Source organism: Zootoca vivipara, chromosome 5, assembly GCF_965207765.1.
Source record: "Zootoca vivipara chromosome 5, rZooViv2.hap1.1, whole genome shotgun sequence".
Lineage (NCBI taxonomy): Eukaryota > Metazoa > Chordata > Lepidosauria > Squamata > Lacertidae > Zootoca > Zootoca vivipara.
Window position 1 is genome coordinate 84888213 of NC_142588.1, and position 15481 is coordinate 84903693.

The window sequence follows — 15481 nt, forward strand, 5'->3', positions numbered from 1 at the left end:
ATGTGCAGAGGCAATAAAAAGTGGACCAGGCCAATGTTTCGTGCTTTCTGCAATGAGGCAATACAGCTCCCTTGTAAATCTGTACTCCCCAGTGCAGTTCTGAGTACCACTTTTATGGATGTCCCTGGTTTCCCTCTCCTTTCCTCTCTCCTGATTTGTTTTCAAAGTGTCACTGCAAGCACAAACTAACACTCATGATTTCTTTGTTCAGACAGAATGAGCCATAGGAGTAAAGTGAAGTTTAACTCTGGCAAGTAATGGCTTTGCTTTAGTTTTGCACAGCTTAATTGATGCTGCAGTTTCTCAGTAGCTCAGCTTCCTCTTTAATGCCTAGCAACAGCCACCGCCATCTGGCCTTTAAGATTAAACATTCACATTCTACTCTGGCCCATTTCTTCTTTAGATAAAGCAATTCAGGTGATTGCACATTAAAGCACCCTTAATACTACAGGGGCATCTTGAAAATCTTAATTCAGAGTCCCAAACATCTGCATGCTGCTGTTCACTTATCTCTGCACTTCCTCTTACTGCAGTGTTATCTAATCAAACTTTGCCTTAAGATTCTAATTTTGTGTACGCAGCTGGCGCTTTGGAGGAACCTTTCCAATGTTGTCCTTAACTTTTGCTTTGCAACTAAATGTATGCATTCAGCCCAGGTGTGAAGAAGAGGGAAACAAAAGGCTATGCCCAATTGATCCTTCTATTGGAGAGTCTGCTTATAGAACGGTGGTGCTGTGGTTAAACCACTGAGCCTAGGGCTTGCTGATCAGAAGGTAGTCGGTTCGAATCCCTGTGACGGGGTGAGCTCCCGTTGCTTGGTTCCAGCTCCTGCCAACCTAGCAGTTTGAAAGCACGTCAAAATACAAGTAGATAAATAGGAACCGCTACAGCGGGAAGGTAAACGGCGTTTCCATGTGCTGCTCTGGTTTGCCAGAAGCGGCTTTGTCATGCTGGCCACATGACCTGGAAGCTATACGCCGGCTCCCTCGGCCAATAATGCGAGATGAGCGTGCAACCCCAGAGTCAGTCACGACTGGACCTAATGGTGAGGGGTCCCTTTACCTTTACCTTACTTGTAGCTTTGAACAGAGGCAATGCAATTTGATCTCTTAACTACAGTTAGGAGTGCAGGATTGGGGTTGTGGTGGGTAAAATATCAACAAAGTCTATGGCTGCTCAGAAAAAGGCAATATCCACGTGTGCAACCAGGAAACTAGGAAACCCAGTCAAATGGGCAGGGTACAAATTAAACACATACACACCACACACACACACACACACACACACACACACACACACACACACACCATACACCGACTGGATGGTTTATATATTTATAAAAACCGACTGGACAGTTAAGTCCAGTCAAAGGCAACTGGGGTGCAGCGCTCATCTCACTCTCAGGCCAAGGGAGCCAGTGTTTGTCCACAGGTCATGTGCCAGCATGACTAAACCTCTTCTGATGCAATGGCACACTGTGATGGAAGCCGGAGCACATGGAAATGTTGTTTACCTTCCCGCCACAGTGGTACCTATTTATCTACTTGCATTGGTTTGATTTCGGACTGAAGCTGGGACAGAGCAATGGGAGCTCAGTCCACCATGTGGATTTGAACTGCCAAGCTTCTGATCAGCAAGCCCAAGAGGCTCAGTGCTTTAGACCACTGTGCCACATCCACACACACCCTTTTATCCCTTTTTAATTTACACCTAAAAATATAAAGTAAGAATGCAGCAAACTTTGCAAATACCCATATTGCACAGACATACGATACTTAACAGGCAGCAAATTACATTCAGTCATTACAGGAAATACTCGTTTTGTGGAGGAATTACATTCCAGGCCCCAGCACGCATCAGAGGGGCCTGTTCCACCTTTTCAGTGGCATCTTTGTGGCATTTTCAGGTCACTTCCAAGTGTCATGTTTGCACACATCAAACAGTCATTGCCTTTGTTTGCCAAGGTTCATTCCTCTTTTAGAAATATTCTCTGTTTCTGGCGTGCTGAACCTCAGGCCTGGGAGCCAAATGTGGCTCTCAAACTCCTATATCTGGCTCTCAGGAATTTCCCAGGCTGCTGTCCTCTCCTGGGCTATGCCCCAACTCCCTTCTTGAGTGCTCTTGCCAGGCAGGAATAAGTCACTGAAGTGGGATAATACCTCTTGCTTTCCTGGATAAAGATCTGAGACATATGTGCAGAACCTCTGACTTTTGTGTAGCTAGAATGTAGCCTACTGCACAATGGGAAAAGTCATACCTGTTGTTCTGCTTCCTTTTGCCTCTGGCCCTGCCCACCAGAGGCATGAGGGTCGCCCTGAAAGAAGGTCCCCCCACCCCTGATCTAATGCACATGGAGGTCAATCACATGGACATGGAGACGAAAAGACTATGTTGTGCTCACACAGCCTTCCATTTGACACACGCCCTGCAGCTGCTGAGGTATATTTCCAAACTGTTGATAATATAGTGCGAGACAATGATATTGTTTCTAGTACGTCTTTACCAAAAGAACAATCACCCTCTTGGGTTTTAAATTACTGGAAGACAAGCTATTGTAGTGTAGATGAATTCAGCTTGCAGCTGGCAGTGAATAGCCAACAGCAACATGTAATAGTGAAGGGGAGGGGAGAGACTCAAAGAGAAACCAGTGGTTTGAGACTGGGGACTTGACAAGCGTGATTCTGCTTTCGCCTGTAGAGTGATGGGAGGTTATGCCCCAGATAAGGCTCATCTTCTTACGCAATATGCTTAATAGTGTATTGCCCCATTGGCTGAAAATGAAATTATTTTGAATTGCAGGCACACAAATCTAAAATATGTATCTGAGCAGCTATTCACTCTTCTAAAAAACAAAAGGCAACCCCAAACCCTGAGATCATCGTGATTTCCGAAGATTTGCATAGATTCAGCTGTTTTTCTCTCTCAAGGACTTCAATTACTGAGCTGCACTTCTGAATTCCATTGCTGTTTGCCAGAAACCAAGGCCATTTTTAAAAGGAGTTAAATCATACAATTTAAACCAAAAAAATAAAAAATGCCATTAGCTGTGAGCATAACCCCACAAGCATTCTGACTTAGCAATGCAATCTAATCAGTTCCTCAATTCAAGGGGATGAGGAATGATTAGGAATTGAAAGGGACAAAAGCAAAAGGATACCACCAGCTGGGCTAACAGGGTTCAGGGCTTTTATGATCAGAGGCCATGCATGTGTGTGTGTTTCTGTCTCTCTCCCTCCCAGTAAAAAGCTGCAGGAAAAGCCTTCAACTCCTATTCAGATATATGCAGTGTCCTTTCCTGTATCTGAACTAATGAAACTGACTCAGGAAGCCAAGGATGCCGACTGGACTTGCTTACTTTGCTAGTAACTTTCATTGAGGAATCATAGAATTGTAGAGTTAGCATGTTACCTATGGTCTTCCAGGAAAGCAAAAGTGGGCGAATTGGGGAGAGGGAGAGAGAGAGAAGTGCCTGGCGTGCTATGGTCCATGGGGTCACGAAGAGTCGGACACGACTAAACGACTAAACAACAACAACAACAGAGAGAGAGAGAGAAAACCAATGTTTTTGAAGGCTGTGTGAGTCAGTGCTTTAACTAAGAAGAGGAGGAGGAGGAGGAGGAGGAGGAGGAGGAGACTACTCCCTCTTTCTTTCCACTAAGACATTTGCCCTGCAACATTTCATTCGGTGACATACAGCAAACACATTCCATCAATGCAATGATTTCTCCTTATGTAATGGAACTCCTTGCCCCTAGTTCCTCTCTCTCTGCCCTCACCAAATCTGCTTTGAAGGGCTGAGGGGTGGGGACCAGAACAAGATATGGGGAGTGTTGCAGGAAGACAGAAGGGGAAATTCCATTGCATAAGCAGAAATTCTTGCACTGATGGAACAAATTAGTTGGATACTGCTCCTTGCCTCTGGTTCACTGCCTGTGTGTGGTGGGGAGGGAGGGCTGTGTTTCAGTGGTTGTCAGGGAGAATTCAGAGGAGGAAGTGACAGAAAAGGCGGAGAAGGGACTCAGGGATGCTGTGGAGCCTTCCAACCGCCCAGAGGCCTAGGAAGCGGAAGAGCGGGAGGAGATTAGCCAGGAGGATGAAGGGCTCAGGGATGTTGCAGAGGCCCAGAGGCCCAGGAAGGGAGCTCAGACTCTGGAAGGGAGGGGGCTTTCAAACCAGCACAGACAAGGAGGGAAATGAAATGTAAGGGTCAAATATGTCTCATGTGATTCCCCCGCCTATTTTGTTGGCGCGGGAATCGAAGAAAGCCACTCCCCGAATCTGACTCAACGGTCTCAGACGCATCATCCTGAACTGTAGCTTTTTCTTGTAACATATGTAATAAAGACAGTAAATATCAAGCTGACTGTGCCAGGGAGACGTCACCTTTACAGTGGTAGAGCATGCAAAAGGTCTCAGGTTCAACCCACAGGATCTCAAGGGAGGACTAGGAGATTTCCCTGGAGACCCACTGCCAGACAGTGTGGAAAATATTGAGCTAGATGGACAAAAGGCAGCTTTATAGCCATCATTTTAGCCCACCATCCTTGCTCAGACCCTTGCCATGGTTGTTGACCGGGGTATCAGAATGCTTTAAGTGTTTGGGGTGAGTGTGGCCAGCCTCTTTGGAGTGTACTTTAAAAAAGTAGAAGTGGGAATGTTTCCCTTCTTCCAACAAAAAGCAACCCATTTATCAAAACCCCTAAGATATATGAAAAATGACTGCGAGCGCCCCCTAACTCCCAATATACTGTCCTTACTCTGGTGTGAATAATTCAAAGGTTCTCTCATTTTGCTGCTTTTTGATAGCCAAAGTTGAACAATTTCACAGTCTGTGAAATAATGGAAGCAACAAATGTGGGAACTATTCTTGTTATCTACTGTAGTATGATCTTGCAGTTGCTGTTCTGAAGTCAATTTAAAAAAAAGAGTACAGTACTGTCTTTGGTGAACCGTGGGAGAGAAATACCATCTCACAAGGATTGTCAACTTCTACTGCACTAGATAATTAAGCAAGCAGTGAGACAGTCAGTTAGCTTTGCGCTTTGGATCATCATTGAGAGAGAGAATTTTTTTTTGAAGGATCAAAGGTTAAGGATGCTTTAAATAAAATGCTTTAAATAAAAGGAGAAGAGAGAGAGTCTGATGACTAAAGCAAACAGCCAGTTTTGAAGCAGATACCAAAGTGAATCTAGGCTTGGTGAGAGGTTGCCTCTAATCCTAAACCAAGGTCATGGATGTAGAACCTCTTGTGTGTGGTTTTTTTTAAGAAAGAAAATTCTTTGTAAAAGTTCCTCGGTTTGGCAGTGAGCCAGAATTGAACACACAATCTGCCCCAACAAAGCGTTCATTTCAAAGGTACAAGGGTATTGTACTTTTGCAGGGAGAGGGAAACCATAGAGCTTTCTCTCTCAGGTGCCCAAGTAACTTGGCTGGCCATGGGCACTCTAAACCAGGTGTCCCCGGGCTGCGGCCCTCCGGATGTTTTGGCCTGCAGCTCCCATGATCCCTAGCTAACAGGACCAGTGGTCGGGGAGGATGGGAGTTGTGGTCCGGGGCATCTGGGGGGCTGAGGTTTGGGGATGCCTGCTCTAAACCTTGTTTAATGCTGATACAGGGTTCAGAAAGATAAACAAATGGAACCAGGTTAGCTTTGCCATGGTTTAATGTATTTTTAATCTCTGTATTAAATGTATGTCACGAAATTAAAAGACGCCTGCTTCTTGGGAGAAAAGCAATGACAAACCTAGACAGCATCTTAAAAAGCAGAGACATTACCTTGCCGACAAAGGTCCGTATAGTTAAAGCTATGGTTTTCCGAGTAGCGATGTATGGAAGTGAGAGCTGGACCATAAAGAAGGCTGATCGCCGAAGAATTGATGCTTTTGAATTATGGTGCTGGAGGAGACTCTTGAGAGTCCCATGGACTGCAAGAAGATCAAACCTATCCATTCTTAAGGAAATCAGCCCTGAGTGCTCCCTGGAAGGACAGATCGTGAAGCTGAGGCTCCAATACTTTGGCCACCTCATGAGAAGAGAAGAATCCTTGGAAAAGACCCTGATGTTGGGAAAGATTGAGGGCACTAGGAGAAGGAGACGACAGAGGACGAGATGGTTGGACAGTGTTCTCGAAGCTACGAACATGAGTTTGACCAAACTGTGGGAGGCAGTGGAAGACAGGAGTGCCTGGCGTGCTATGGTCCATGGGGTCACGAAGAGTCGGACACGACTAAACGACTAAACAACAACAATGTAGTTTTAATCTCTGTTGGAAGCCGCCCAGAGTGGGCGGGGTACAAATAATATGTTGTTATTATTATTATTATTATTATTATTATTATTATTATTATTATTATTATTATTATCCTAGTGCAAATCTCAGCAGAATTTGGACCTTTAAGATTGTGCGTTTTACTAGAAATGAGCAACTGCCTAGTAATGGCTCAATGGGGAACGATGGTGGAGGCAGGAATAAAATGGTGGCTCAGGACACAAGGCCAATTTAAGACATCTTGGAATATGCCTTATGCTGTCTCAGGTAATTTGTCTAGCTCAGCATTATCTACAATGGCTGTCAATGGCTTTCCAGGGTTTCAGGCAGGAGACATTTGCAGCCATACCTGGAGATGGTGGGGATTGAACCTGGAGCCATTTAAGTGCAAAGCAGATGCTTTGTCACCAAGCTATGGACCTTGCCCACCTTTAATGCCAAAGTCTCAAATTACCTAGCTACACCACTGCAGGTCTTACCATGTTGCCCAGAATTATTATCATTTTTAGAGGCCACTGGGCAAACTGGATAGGTCTGCCTCTCTTTCTGAGGGCAGGAAGGCTGCTGGCATTCAGGACTTAAAGGTAAAGGTAAATGGACCCCTGGCCATTAGGTCCAGTTGTGACCGACTCTGGGGTTGCGGCACTCATCTCGTGTTATTGGCCGAGGGAGCCGGCGTACAGCTTCCAGGTCATGTGGCCAGCATGACAAAGCCGCTTCTGGCGAACCAGAGCAGCACACGGAAATGCCGAATACCTTCCCGCTGTAGCGGTACCTATTTATCTACTTGCATTTTGATGTGCTTTCGAACTGCTAGGTTGACAGGAGCTAGGACCGAGCAATGGGAGCTCACCCCGCCGCGGGGATTCGAACCGCCAACCTTCTGATCAGTAAGCCCTAGGCTCTGTGGTTTAACCCACAGCGCCACCCGCGTCCCTTAGACCCCACATATTCCCTACAGACCCTCGCAAATGTTACGACCAGAAGAGGGACCCTCTCTGTAGTTCTACCTCCTTCAGAAGCTAGAAGGGTAACCCAGAAAAGGGTGTTCTCTGTGGCAGCCCCTGAATCGAAGAATTCCCTCTCCACAATGGTGTGTCTGGCTTCTCCACTTTACAGCTTTGGACAAATACTGATGACACACCTCCTTAGTCTGGGATGTGTGTTTTCCAGGTTCACTCTTTTTCTGTAATCTGTTTTAAATATTATATTGTAACCTGGCCTCGAACCTGCTGGTGAAGAGCAGGAATTATTATTATTATTATACTTGTTGTGGCACAATCCTATATTTTTGCAATTATTTACAGACAAAGCAGCCTTTGGTAGGATAGGACTGCTTGTGTATTTAGGATCACAGCCTTTTAAAGCACAGAAAATGATTGAGATCAGGGGTTGAGCACTGAGGAATCAAAGTAGCTATATTTAGATTAAGAGTCTCTATGGCCTCATGCCATCATTTGTAGCCCAGATTATGCTACTTTCCTGAAAGGGGGCAGAGTAGGGGGCTGACAGCGGGGAGTGGGTAGGGGGAGAGTAGCGTATTTTCACAGAAAATACGCTACTCAGTATCAATTTTCACAGTATCAATTTTCACATTGATAGAGATTTATCTTTCTAAATGGTGACACCGTGGATTAATTGAGGTGCTTTGTGCAAATGTCAGTTACTGGCTTTTTGATGGATCAAGCTGTGTACTTTTTTTGTGTTGGAGGAGAGTTAAGATATTGCTTATCATCTGTCTTGTGTATCTTTCCCCTGGAAAGGGGGGGGGGGAAAACTGTACGAGGCAGTGTATTGAGGCAGTGTGGGTAGAGTGTGTGTGAGAGAGCTGTGCTTTCTGGCTCCAGAGGGGCTTGAGAAGATGGGAATGAGTACACAGTATATTTACGGTCTCTCTTCCCATTCCAACATGCTGTCATTTCCCTCCTAAATAAAGATCAGTTCATTTGCAACACACATGCACACAAACTCCCTACTGTTATTTCTTGAACAATTAGACTCGAGGAAAAGCTAAACCGAAATGTCAGTTCAAACATGGATCACGTCAAGTGAAAGGAGAAAATAATTTAAAACACACACACACACACACACCCAAAACAAGTAGTATTTGAAAAGCAGGAACAGAATTGCACAAGCATATTTCACTCCTGGGTGACAGTTTTTGATGGAATTTCTGCCCATAAGGCACCTTTATAGAAAAACAATAGCTCTATGGAAGTGTTTTCAGCAAGGTCTCTTCCTGCTCCAGTCAGACAGAAATCCATATGAATAAATGCCCTTTAATAGCAGTGTTGCGGCCTCTGGGAGCCTTACAGGGTCCACACAGTCATTAGGCATGGTTAAAAGCAACAACAACCCTGATTTTCATCACTTGGTGGCTTCCATGTGCAAATGGATTTTCACAGCTCAAAAAATGCCTTTGGTCAGGAGTACAGAATTGGTGGCTCAGCAGGTGCTATTGGGCTACAACTACCATCATTCCTGACCATCAGCCATGCTGGCTCTGTTTGATGTGAGTTGGAGTCCCTAAGCCTCTCCAGGTTTTCATCCCTACCAACACACCAACACCTTAGCTGGAATTTTCAGCTTACATTCCAGCACCTCAAGAGGATTTTATCCTTCACCCACTTCAGAAATGGTTGGAAGCTGATGCTCCATAAACTATTCAGTTCAAGCTTAGAGCTTCTACAGGAGCTGGAGGCTCCATCCCCTTCTTGGTTCTGTACCTGGCCTTGATCCAGGAAGAAGTTCACGTGAGCTTCTCCTTTCTATTCACGTGTGGTGAGCTGGACACTTTGCCAGCAGCCCTGAAACTCCTGGCTAGCATACCACATCTTCTGTTCCTGTGGACCTGGAAGTCAAGGGGAAGCATGAGAGCTCCTTCATGAATTTATCTTTTAAAGCTGTCTGAATCGGTGGCCACCACTGCCTTCTGTGGGAGTGGGCTCTATAGCCTCATAATTTTTGGATGCCAAAGGAGGTACTCGCTGACACACTGGTGCCTTGGGACATCTCATTAAAAACTCTTGTAGTCAGTTACTGGTGTTGGGATAGGATTCTCAGCCCTCTGAATGGCTATTCTGAGAGCCACTTTGGAGCATCTTCCTAGATACGCCTTAGGAAGTGTCCCCACAATTTAGATTCTGCCCATGCTGGCTGGCCATTGTTTCCCCATGATGGGAATGGCTATGAAGCCCTCCGTTTAAATGCTTGGCCAGTGGAATTCTTTTTGTCTCTGGCTCCAGCCTCATGGGCTGCCTCTTGCTCAGTTCTGATGCATCCTGGCTCCACATCTGGTCTGCTTTATTCTGTCTTTTAGTCACCAGGTTCTGCCATTGGTTCAGCTTACCCCAACCTAGGAATGAGGTTGCATTTCTCCCAATGGAAAAAGTGGGAGCCTTATCCCCAGTTTTAAAAAGCAGACCACAGCCCCCATCTGACCACTTTCCTTTGGTCAGTTTCATTTGTATGTTTTATGAAACATGAGTTAGAAAAGATCCAGCGACAGCAAATTATTCCTCGCTGCATGCCAGGCATGCTGGTTCAGCCAATTCCCTCCCTCCATTAATGCCTATTTTATATCAAAATGCCTGGGTACTGTAAGTGTTCATTTTTCTTCAGGGACAAGCCATATCCCTCCACCTTTTGGGGCTGTCACGCTGCTGTGCTGGCAGGGAATCCTAGCCTTATAACTGTTGAGCGCTGATGAGCTGTACAGACAAATTGTTCTATCCCCTTCAGGATGCTTCCAGCCTCTTTACTGCTTTACACAATAGCATTCAGATTGCCGAAGCTTTATGGTGTAGATTGTGAACTATAATCCTTTGTGGTTCATCTCTGGGTAGCTTAAACCAATGGTTTTCAAACTTTCTACCTCCAGGAAACATGTTCCGTGTAAACTTACTGGCCAAGGAACCTCTCTGGGTGGCAACAGATTATGAGGTGCACATTGTCATGAATCCTTTGACACAACCACAAGTGAATTTTGAATGTGATTTACTCATCCTAATCAAGAACCCCAGAATTCCCTAGAACACAATTTTGACAGCCATTGGGTTAAACAACACAATATTCTGCAGAAGAGAATGCAAAGTGTATTATTTCCATGCAGGAATAATGCTTGAATTTAATATTTACTTGGCATTATAGTGATACAAAGGAAAAGAAATCCATTCTTTCTTTCTTCCTTCCTTCCTTCCTTCCTTCCTTCCTTCCTTCCTTCCTTCCTTCCTTCCTTCCTTCCTAACAATATGGTGTCCTTCAGATGTTGCTGGACAATTCCCAACAAACTTGACTTTTGGCAATGTAAACTGGGGCTGATGGAACTTTTAGTTCACCATCTTCTGGAACTCACCATGCTAGGTCATGTAGATGGGAATTCCCAATCTCCTTCCATCCTTTAGTTAAATGTTGGCTGGGGGGGATTTACGTTGTGAATTTGCATCTTCACATTGACTGGCCATTGTTTCCCCATGATAGGAATGACTATGAAGCCCTCCGTTTAAATGCTTGGCCAGTGGTGTAGTGGTTAAGAGTGGTAGACTCATAATCTGGTGGACCAGGTTCGCGTCTCCGCTCCTCCACATGCAACTGCTGGGTGGCCTTGGGCTTGTCACGCTTCTTTGAAGTCTCTCAGCCCCACTCACCTCACAGAGGGTTTGTTGTGGGGGAGGAAGGGAAAGGAGAATGTTAGCCGCTTTGAGACTTCTTAGGGTAGTGATAAAGCGGGATATCAAATCCAAACAACTCCACTTCTTCTTCTTCTTCTTCTTCTTCTTCTTCTTCTTCTTCTTCTTCTTCTTCTTCTTCGTCTTCGTCTTCGTCTTCTTCTTCGTCTTCTTCGTCTTCTTCACAAAGGGTTGCCATAGGTCCTCTTTTCCCAGGACACTTCCCCCTTTTCATGGATAGAGTTGTCATAGTGATCCATAGTTAAAAGTAGAAGTTGGTAAATGTGTCCTCTTTTTTGCTCTTCAAAATATGGCTACCCTAGTCATGCAATGGTTCGTTGTATCAAACCTGTATAACAAAGATTGAATCACACTGGGAAGTTATTCGCTTGATCACTGCAGAATCAAGGGATGACTTGCATATGTGAGAATGAGTCATTATTGTTCTACCACTACAGTGGAACATGCTCACATGTTCGAATCCTATCACTGAGTGCCGAGTACTCAGGCAATGAGAAATCAAGATGTATGTATGTGATCAACCAGCCTATAAAGATCAAATGAACACCATGGGCACCAATGCGGCTAAATGCTGCTATTCTTACGCCCCATTGAAAAGAATGGGTTAAATTGAAATTGCAATTAACTGAATTTCTATAGCTTACAATAGAACAGAGTGAGGGCTCACTTTTTATTTTACATTATTATTATTATTATTATTATTATTATTATTATTATTATTATTATTAAAATTTCTTAGTCGCTTTATCTTGCCCAAGGCAACCCAAACCCAACTTTAGCTAAACTGGGTCCTCATTCAGTATAATGATCATGTTGTGCTCTGGATGCTGGATCCACAGGGCAAGGCAGCAGGCCTTTTAAACCCCTGCCTCCAAATTACCTCTTCTAGACTCCATCCCCTTGTGGAGAACTTAAGGTTCTGAAAGGTCCAACCTTCTGACCTGAAAATGGACACCTTTTCTCCATTCCATTCCCTGCCACCCGGTGTGTGTCCTGCTGGATTTATTTACTGTGAAAGGCATTGGTTCCTCAGGCACAAGGGAAGGCACCTGTGAGGGTCTTGGCCATGGTCCTACAGGTCCTTGTGGTATGGGAGGTTCTTCTGAGGGCTCCTATCTGATGGCCCCAGGCACAGCAGCTGGCTCAGAGCCCTTTGTTGATGCCTCTGTAGCCCCTGACTCTGATTCTGGATTGCTGCATGGTTCAAAGGCTGTGACAAATCACTTTTAAACTTCAAGAACAGTGAAGTTGATGTTGTTTTTTAGTCGTTTAGTTGTGTCCGACTCTTCGTGACCCCACGAAGTTGAAGTACGTGGGCCATTTACAGCTCAGTGCTCCTGAACATATTTGCTTGGAAGTATGTTCAACTTCATCTAAAGGGATATATCCTTCTCAGTAAAAAGGCTTAGGATCACAGCCTTAGCCTTACTAGTAGAACTTCAGAAGAGTTTGTTTGCTAGATTAAAATATTCCCAAGAGTCATTAAAACACTTAATACCTGCTGATTTGTTTTAATAAAGCTTAGAACACGATTTGCATCAGGATTTTTAAAATATTCTGTAAAAGGAATTATGAAATAAATAAGGAATGCACTTGTGTTGCTTTAATTCAATCAAGGATATTGTCACTAAAGTTTCAATAGCGTATTGATTTAATTACAGAGTGGAAAGCATCGTTCATTTCATAGTGAAAGGAACAATTTCATAATTGTGCTCTTCATTTAAAACTACCTCCCTCGCTGAAGCAAAGTGCAGGCTGGTGGGAAGTGCGTCAATCTTATTTGTATGGGATGAGTTCACTTCCATTATTTATTCTATTAATGCTTCCAATACCTGTGGGAAATGTGGGTCTTCAAGTAGCAATTGTGTTAATCAAACGACTTTGTGCGTTTTGGGACTGTCCAAGTTTGTGTCATTGCCTTAAAGGGCATAGCTGATGAAATCACTAGCTTGTAATGTACTAGTGATTGGATTAACTTGTCTATTTTGTGCAGTCTGTTTGAAGACTTATTGGAGATAAAGTGGAAAAGATTAAATCCAAAGAGTTGACCTTTGACTATTATTCCTCTTGAAAAGAGCTCGCAAGTCTTTAACATAAGCCCACTTCATTTCAAACATGTGTGTGTGTGTGTGTGTGTGTGTGTGTGTTATTTGGTATTAAAATAGACCACAGATGGTGAATGTCATTCTCATTTGTTTAAAATGGTTTTCTGGCTATTGGGCTGGAACAAGATAGGATCTGTTGTGTTCTCTCATATATGCTGTGTGTACATGGTGGATAATATCCTAAGGGTCCCATGTGCCCCCATGCTCCCATATGCGTATAGTTTCTCTGCGTTTCTCATTAAATCAGCCCTTCCTCGTGCTCTCTTAAAGACCATTCTGAAGGTTCTCCCAACTCTCAGAGCTCATATGACCTGAACCATGGGCAAAAGTTCATTGTGTGATTCCTCCAAGAGACAGTGGTCTCCAGGAAGAGATGTAGAAGGAACTAGAACTTCTCCTGCTTTAAATGCAAGTTTGTTGGTACAATAAGAACTTAAAGGGGGAATCATTGCTAAGTCCTAATGTTAGGAGCTTCAGATAAATGTTTCTTGAGATCTTTGTATAAAGGACATTTTTCTAAGAAGTGTACCAACCACATTCTCCTCCTTAAGGCAGCTGACTGGGCGGTGTCTACCCACCCCATTCTGACCCTTCACTTCCATCAGCTGCAGAGAATTTCAGCTACATTTAGTCAAAAGGCATCTCCACTCTTAATAAGAGAAAATCGGGGAGGAAACCTTTAACAACAACAACAACAACAACAACAACAACAACAACAACAAATTATTTTGTTATCTTAATTCTAGGAACAAAACACAGCTTTCCCCAACCCAGTGCCTCCCGTTGGTTATGCTGGTTGGGACTGATGGCAGTTGTAGTCCCAAACATCAGGAGAGTACCAGGAGCAGTGGTGTAGCGTGGGTTGCTGGCGCCCTGGGCAGGCAAGCTGATGATGCTACTGGAGCACTCCCCCACCAGAGCCAAGCAGGGCTGTGCTGCACTGCCTACAGGGGGAGAGCCCGTCTGGCTGACACAACCCTTGGTGTGGGCATATCCCCCTTATGCCAGTGGGGAAGAGCACCACACTATCACTGGCGAAGGAAGAGGGGGTGGGGGAGCGCACCACCCCCAGCACCACGATCCTGGTGGGGTGCCATTGTGGCTGCCCACCCCCGTGCTGGGCCCCAGGACGCATGCCATGCCCCTGCGGGCGGCACGGCACACCCCCAGGACGTGCACAATGCCCCCAGGGTGTGCACCACGCCCCTGTGGCCTGCGTGCCACACTCCCGGGGTGTGTGCCAGCCACGCCCCCACCTAAGCTCCGCCACTGCACACTATGCTGTCTGCCTTGCTTTGTTCATGTCCGCTCACTGTGGACCTGAGCTGTTCTGCTGCCTTTGCTAGGGTGGGGATTCCTATGAATTTTTGCACCCATGCTATGCCACTGACCAGGAGGGCAGCTTCCTAAAAGCATCCATGTCTGAACCAGTCCCTTGTCTTCCTCGTAGATGATGTTAGGTTTTGTTTGTCCTATATTCTTGGAAGACTAGCCTCAAGTTTTACAAAACAACCAGAAGACGGGGCTAACACAATGGGCCTCCTGAAATTCTTAATGCGATATATCCACCTGCTTCTTGTGATAAGATGGTTGGAGAATTAGGTACAATACATTTTCTAGATCAGGCATCCCCAAACTTCGGCCCTCCAAATGTTTTGGACTACAATTCCCATCTTCACCGACCACTGGTCCTGTTAGCTAGGGATCATGGGAGTTGTAGGCCAAAACATCTGGAGGGCCGCAGTTTGGGGATGCCTGTTCTAGATTCTAGTCATCATAACAAATAAAATCAGAGGCTTCTTATTAGAAAAGTGAAGAGGCATTGGGGAAAGCCAATGTGTTAATCGAGTACTTCTGTTGTTGTTTCTTTGTTGTCAGAGATTTGATACAGCTGCGTGGGAAAGAAGATAGAGATATTGCAATGAAGCTGCTGGCTCAGTGGACATCCTATGGCCTTGAAGATGTCCAGCTCGTAAATTACTCTGTCCTCCTTGACCTGCCGGGCGCTTCTCCAAATACAGTGACTCTGAACAGCACTGGTGAATGCTTTTATCCTAATGGACAGCTGTGTAGCAAAGAGACCAAAAAGCTTCACAGTCAAGACCTTCTCTACTCCTATGCTGCTTACTCTGCCAAAGGAACTCTCACGGTAATGTAACCATTTGTCTCTGTCATTTTGGTGGGGGGAGGAAATAGAAAGAAACAGCTTCCATCTAGATTTAAACCAATGGGATGATGTATTGTTTGCAAGGCTCGAAAGAAGCCAAGTAGGTGTGGGTTTAAGATATAGTATGCTTTATTACTCAGTTTTTGGCATGCTCCATCTCGGTTTATGTTTTATACCTTTTTAAGTGGAAGTTGGAATTCTTCATGTTTTTTGGTGTGTCTACTGCCTTCTTTTAGATACATGTCAATAGCTT

The 15481-nt window shown here is 44.8% G+C and overlaps 1 protein-coding gene across 4 annotated transcripts in view; it reads left to right on the forward strand.

The window, feature by feature from the left end:
- Positions 1-15481, forward strand: part of NAALADL2 (N-acetylated alpha-linked acidic dipeptidase like 2) — a 784863-nt gene that overhangs the window by 455917 nt on the left and 313465 nt on the right. For all 4 annotated transcript variants that reach the window (XM_035134128.3, XM_035134127.3, XM_035134124.3 and 1 more), the window contains one exon: positions 14940-15210. In XM_035134128.3, coding sequence (XP_034990019.3) covers positions 14940-15210 — 271 coding nt within the window. The remainder of the gene's footprint in view (positions 1-14939; positions 15211-15481) is intronic.